This window comes from Pongo abelii, chromosome 16, assembly GCF_028885655.2.
Source record: "Pongo abelii isolate AG06213 chromosome 16, NHGRI_mPonAbe1-v2.0_pri, whole genome shotgun sequence".
NCBI lineage: Eukaryota > Metazoa > Chordata > Mammalia > Primates > Hominidae > Pongo > Pongo abelii.
Window position 1 is genome coordinate 104,278,532 of NC_072001.2, and position 6,000 is coordinate 104,284,531.

Genomic DNA, 6,000 nt, shown 5'->3' on the forward strand with positions numbered 1-6,000 from the left:
GGGGGAAAGTGACTGCCCGCCTGGTGTGGGTGCAGATGAGTCCAGTGCCTACTCTGTCTCTCTCTTGGAATGTGTGAAATGGAAGGACGTGACACATCCCTGTCTCCTTCCTTCAGAATTCCTACCTGGTCTTAGCAGGCCTCGCCGATGGGCTTGTGGCTGTGTTTCCCGTGGTGCGGGGCGCCCCAAAGGACAGCTGCTCCTACCTGTGCTCACACACAGCCAACAGGTCCAAGTTCAGCATCGCGGACGAAGACGCACGGCAGAACCCCTACCCCGTGAAAGCCATGGAGGTGGTGAACAGCGGCTCTGAGGTCTGGTACAGCAATGGGCCGGGCCTCCTTGTCATCGACTGTGCCTCCCTGGAGATCTGCAGGCGGCTGGAGCCCTACGTGGCCCCCTCCGTGGTTACGTCAGTCGTGTGCAGCTCTGAGGGCAGAGGGGAGGAGGTCGTTTGGTGCCTGGACGACAAGGCCAACTCCTTGGTGATGTACCACTCCACCACCTACCAGCTGTGTGCCCGGTACTTCTGCGGGGACCCCAGCCCCCTCAGGGACATGTTTCCTGTGCGGGCCTTGGACACGGAACCCCCAGAAGCCAGCCACACGGCCAACCCAAAGGTGCCTGTGGGGGACTCCATCGCGGATGTGAGCATCATGTACAGTGAGGAGCTGGGCACGCAGATCCTGATCCACCAGGAATCACTCACTGACTACTGCTCCATGTCCTCCTACTCCTCATCCCCACCCTGCCAGGCTGCCAGGTCCCCCTCAAGCCTCCCCAGCTCCCCAGCAAGTTCTTCCAGTGTGCCTTTCTCCACTAATTGTGAGGACTCAGACATGCTACACGAGCCCTGTGCTGCCTCTGACAGGTCTGAGCATGACCTGACCCCCATGGACGGGGAGACCTTCAGCCACCACCTGCAGGCCGTGAAGATCCTCGCCGTCAGAGACCTCATTTGGGTCCCCAGGTACGTTTCCCAAGGTGAGGGCACCATCCAGGGCATGCCCACTGCTCCTGCTCTGGGGACAGAGCAAGGAGAGCCCCCTGGCTTCCTTACAGGTCATGTGGGGAGGCAGGTGCTGTTCTTCCAAGAGGGTTGGTTTCCTCCATTGGGAATGGAAGTGATCACTTTAGCAAATCTAAGAGTGGCCGCACAAAAGCTTATTGCCTGCCAGAGAGCTTAAGGTGCCACACAAGGAAAGCCACAGTCCACTGTGACTCAGTTTCCACTGGGAAAATTCTCCTCTGCTTTGAGGTCTGTCCCCTCCCCATAACTTAATCCCTTAGCAGAAACTGCATGTCTGTTGCCTCCCTCCCGCACCTTTCTACACACCGGCTTCATTCCCCCGAGAGCACGGCTACCGACAAATCGCTTCCCCTTCTGGGTTTTGGTTGCTTAGGCGCGGTGGAGATGTTATCGTCATTGGCCTGGAGAAGGATTCTGGCGCCCAGCGGGGCCGAGTCATTGCCGTCTTAAAAGCCCGAGAGCTGACTCCACATGGGTAAGACTGAGTGGCAGCTCCTTTAGGACCCAGGCAGCAGCATGAGCACAGAAGGCCCTGCAGCCAGGTCCTGCACAGTGGCTTTGCTGCCCTTCCATTCTCCCAAATAGCATAGCCACTAATGTGGCTGTAAGGCAAAGTGGAAACTAGATGGGGCCCCACAGACAACTCCTAGGGGCTCCGCACTGGCCATGGCTGCCTGTTTCTGGAGTACCCAGTGCACCTGTAGATCAAGTACCCTACCTAACGAATGTCTCCGGGGCCAGAGTTCAGCTGCAGTCGACATGCAGATGCATCCAGGTCATTGATTCACTGTTCTTCCTGCCAAGCAGGAAACCCTACCCGAGGTGTCCTCCTGCCCACACAGCACCCTATGGGGACAGATGACACAGGCACACCTTGTCATCTCCAAGCCTGGGGTCTCAGCTCCTGCCCTTCCTGGGCTGAGACATGGCTCAGTACCTGTCTGTGGGTGGGTACCCCCAGGATTATGCCAGTCTCCTCTGCGAAGGTATGCTGGGCAGGGTGGCCTCTCCGGGACATGGTCTACATGGCTGCAGTGATGTGAGGCTGGTGCCAGCTGCAGCTCCCCACAGTGTTTACACCCCTCACTTTGACTACCGAGCCCCACACGGTAAATCTCCCTTACGAAAAGTCCTCAGTTCAAATGTGTGTGTGTGTGTACTTTGGAGCTCTTCCATTTTACACTAGGCCTGTTTCCCTGCAGCATAAGTTATCCCCCATCCCTGGGCAAGTGGGTTTTTATTTCATCTGGAGCATAACAGGGTGGAGAAACCCCAGTCAGCTTGTTTCTCCCAAAGCAGGACAATGACCAAGGAGGCATCCATGGCAGTCGCACTCCCTTGCCTGCCAGCTTTGAACTTTTGCAGTGAGTCCTGGGCCAGTGACCCTTGCTCTGTAAGTGGTTCTGGAAGCAAGATCTGGATTTGCTCCTGAGCTCTGGCAGAGCCTGTGGATAGAAGCCTTGAACTGATGGAGTTCCCAGCTTGCAGGTCGGGCTTCTGGAGGAAATGGGTGTGCAGCACCCAGGTTAGGACCTTGGCATACCTGCCATTAATGTCCTAACGTTTAGCTGTTGTTTTTCTCCTATTCATCCCCTAAAGCCAGATTTTACCTCTTTCTCGCTATAGGGAGGCTCCTCCCCTAAGGGGAGGCCCTGGCAAGGCCACGCAGAGTCAGAGGTCCCTGGACATCCCAGTTTGCAGGAGCACCTCAGTGCCATGCAGGCCGCCCACACAGGACACAGAGGGAGGAAAGGCAATTAGTATGTGCTCGGGGTGGGGCACCACCAGGGCAGGGAGGCCGCACTGCGGCCCAAAAGGAAACTCGTAGCGCACCCACCGATCCTGCAAAACTGTTCACAGTTTCAAAAAACGTATATAGTGATGACTTTGGGGCAGTAGGTTTTTCATTTAATATATGATCCTATATTTCCTAAGCATGTAGAAACAGAATGAGAGAAGACTCATACTGAGCTTAGTGGCAAGGGAGTTGAGTTAAACTCAGTCATGAGCCATTCACAAGCGAAATTTGGGTCAGCGGTGTTTTCTGGACGCTTTGGGAGCTGAGTCAAGGATGCATGATCTGATTGCCTCTGTGGCGTTCCAGGGAGTCCGACTCTTACAAAGCCCATGGACGTGAACTCATGCCCACAGCCCGTCTTTGGACTTTATGAAGCCGAAGCCCACAGGCTGGGCCACTGGGGAGAAGTGGTGCATCCGAGCACACCCCAGAGAGGGCTGGCAAGCAGACATACTGCCCTGCCCTTAGCCAGCTCCGCCTTCCTCAGAAGGCACAGGGGGAGCGTCCCAACCCCATCCAAGTGGGGACCCCTGTGAGTGTCCTCAGACCGCTTCTCTCTGCAGGGTGCTGGTGGATGCTGCTGTGGTGGCAAAGGACACTGTTGTGTGCACCTTTGAAAACGAAAACACAGAGTGGTGCCTGGCTGTCTGGAGGGGCTGGGGCGCCAGGGAGTTTGACATTTTCTACCAGTCCTACGAGGAGCTGGGCCGGCTGGAGGCTTGCGCACGCAAGAGAAGGTAATTCCTGTGGAATGACTGTCACATCAGAGCTGGCTGGCCCCGGGCTGCAGCCTGACCCCTCTGCCATCGGCCTCTAGTTCTCCAAGGACCTAGAAGACAGAGGGAGTGCTGCCCCTGAACTCCTTGCTGCTAAGACGTGCTGAGAAGTTACCTGCCTGGAGCAGAGTTCTCTGAATACCCCATCCCCCAACTGCTGCTTTTACAGCCCCAGGGAAGACAGTGGTATCAGGCTGGGAGGGGCCTCCTCTGGCCTTCTCCATCAGTTTGCAGGAGCAGGGGTGGAGGAGCCTGTTCTGAGCTGGGTCAAACAAAGCAGAGCCGGGCCTTCCTGCCATCCCCAGGTCTCAGATGGAATTACACTAGAGGCCCTCCGCTGGGAAACAGTTGAGGTAGGGCGGGAGGGGGGCTGTGACCCCTGCCCTTTCCCCGCTGGAGACCTCAGGCTCTCAGCACATTCCACAGGCTCCTGAGTCCCCGAGGCCTGGGCCAGCTTGGGCAAGCCAAGATCAGATGTCTCTGTGTTCGGGAAGGTCTCTGTGTGGGAAAGCCCTCGGAGGACCCTGGGTGAGGATCGTTGCCCCATTCAGAGAATGAATGAGTTCCTTTAAGTGCCACAGCCAGAAAGCCCAGAGGCACATAGTGCCAGTGCATCAGCTTCGCCTTTACATTCTTCTCCACTGACAAAAGGAAGGGGAAACTCAATCAGCAGGACTTCAGAAAGGGCCTTGTGTTTATAGCTTTGTCAAGTAAATTTGGACGCAGCTGGAGCACAAGCCCTGTTTGTTTGCACATAATAATCTTGTTTATCACTTAAAAAAATTCAGTAATATCTCAGCGGTCAGGCTTCTGGTTGTGAAATCACATTGTATGGGATTTATACCAAATTATGTATTTGCTAAACATTCACTGCACACGTGTACAGCAGAGTACGAAAAGGAACGCTGTCTGCAGGGGATTTATGGATACTTATGCACATACATGCATTACACACATGCACACATATACGCACACACATGTGCAAACATGGCCACTTTTTTGTCAAGAGTTACCCTTTGGGCCTCCTTAAATCAGAATGGGAGTTTGAAAGAGATCATACTCCGGCTGAAGTTTGTTGACCCTTTTCTAAAATTAAAAAGATCAAATTTAGTATTTGCTGGATATGCAGGGAGATGAGACTCCTTTAATATCTCAGAATAAACAGATTCTTTCAAGAATGAAGCTGTGGCCTCTGTCTTTCGAGCGCTTATGACCACAGCACAGGCTCAGTCCCTCCCAGACCCACTCGCTGTCTGGGGATAAGGGGCAGCCCCTCCTTGCCCACTGTGTCAACATGCAGGTGGCCCCTGAGCAGCTTCCATGGGTGGAGACACTGCTCTATCAGTCGCAGGCTTGGAAAAAGCGAGACCCCCTTTTTTTTTTTTTTTTTTTTAACCAGCTTGGGCACCAAGTCCCAGGGGGCTGAGGATCTGTGCTTCCTGTCTACCTCCCTGCCATTCTCTCACCCTCATCCCACAGCAGGGTCTCAGGAGTCCCACTCTCTCTCTCCTCTCATTCCAGTGCAGCACAGCTGCTCAGTTAACCCCCAGATGCAAGCCAGATTCCGTCTGCCCCAGGCCCCAAGCCTTTGCTTTGGCATCACCCGAGGCCAGGCTGCTTTGCAGGCACCAAATTCACCCTCTCCTACTCTTGGAAAAGCCCAGCCCCAGGCCTCACAGAGCCGGGGAGGGGATCTCGTCACATCACAGTTCGAAATCATATAGGCCTAAAGTCCCAGCTATCCAGGAGCCAAGGCAGGAGGGTCCCTTGAGCCCGGGAGTTGGAGGTTACAGTGAGCTACGATCACACCAGCTTTCTAGCCTGGGTGACAGAGCAAGAAAGACCTGACTCTTAAAAAAAAAAAAAAAAAAAAACATACAGGAAATGACTAATGAACTTGACTCCATGAAATTGAAACTTACGTGGAAAATTAGTCCAAAGCCTAAAAGACTAGCAACTGAGAAAAAAAACATTGCAACACAAATGAGAGACAAAGACCTCACTTATCTTCATTACAGAGAGTTCGTAATGTCAATAAGAAACAGAAAACCCAAAAGGCAAACAGGTTAAGGGCACGGGCAGCAACTGAATTACAAAGAAACAGACAGACCCTTAAACATCAATGCTTGACCTCACCCAACACCAAGGAAACAGTCTCGACAACAGTAAAATGTTGCTGGGATGGGCCCAGCATTCAGCATGGTCCCTGCAACTTTGGCCTCTGCCCAGTGACCTCTGGCGGGTGTAGAAGAGCTCATGCTTCAGTGAGGGGGTGGGGGGCACCCTGAGGACCCTGTCAACGTCAGCTGGACCACAGGCATCTCAGATAGATGTCACTTACCACCCTCATGTTGGCAGAGGGTGGTAACCAGCCAGCATCTCCTTCTTGAACACCT

The 6,000-nt window shown here is 54.0% G+C and overlaps 1 protein-coding gene across 3 annotated transcripts in view; it reads left to right on the top strand.

Moving 5' to 3' along the window:
* Positions 1-4,782, top strand: part of LRRK1 (leucine rich repeat kinase 1) — a 155,060-nt gene extending 150,278 nt beyond the window's left edge. For all 3 annotated transcript variants that reach the window (XM_024232405.3, XM_063716320.1, XM_063716321.1), the window contains 3 exons: positions 117-970; positions 1,404-1,505; positions 3,392-4,782. In XM_024232405.3, coding sequence (XP_024088173.2) covers positions 117-970; positions 1,404-1,505; positions 3,392-3,569 — 1,134 coding nt within the window. In that variant the 3' untranslated portion in view covers positions 3,570-4,782. The remainder of the gene's footprint in view (positions 1-116; positions 971-1,403; positions 1,506-3,391) is intronic.
* Positions 4,783-6,000: the final 1,218 nt, after the last annotated feature.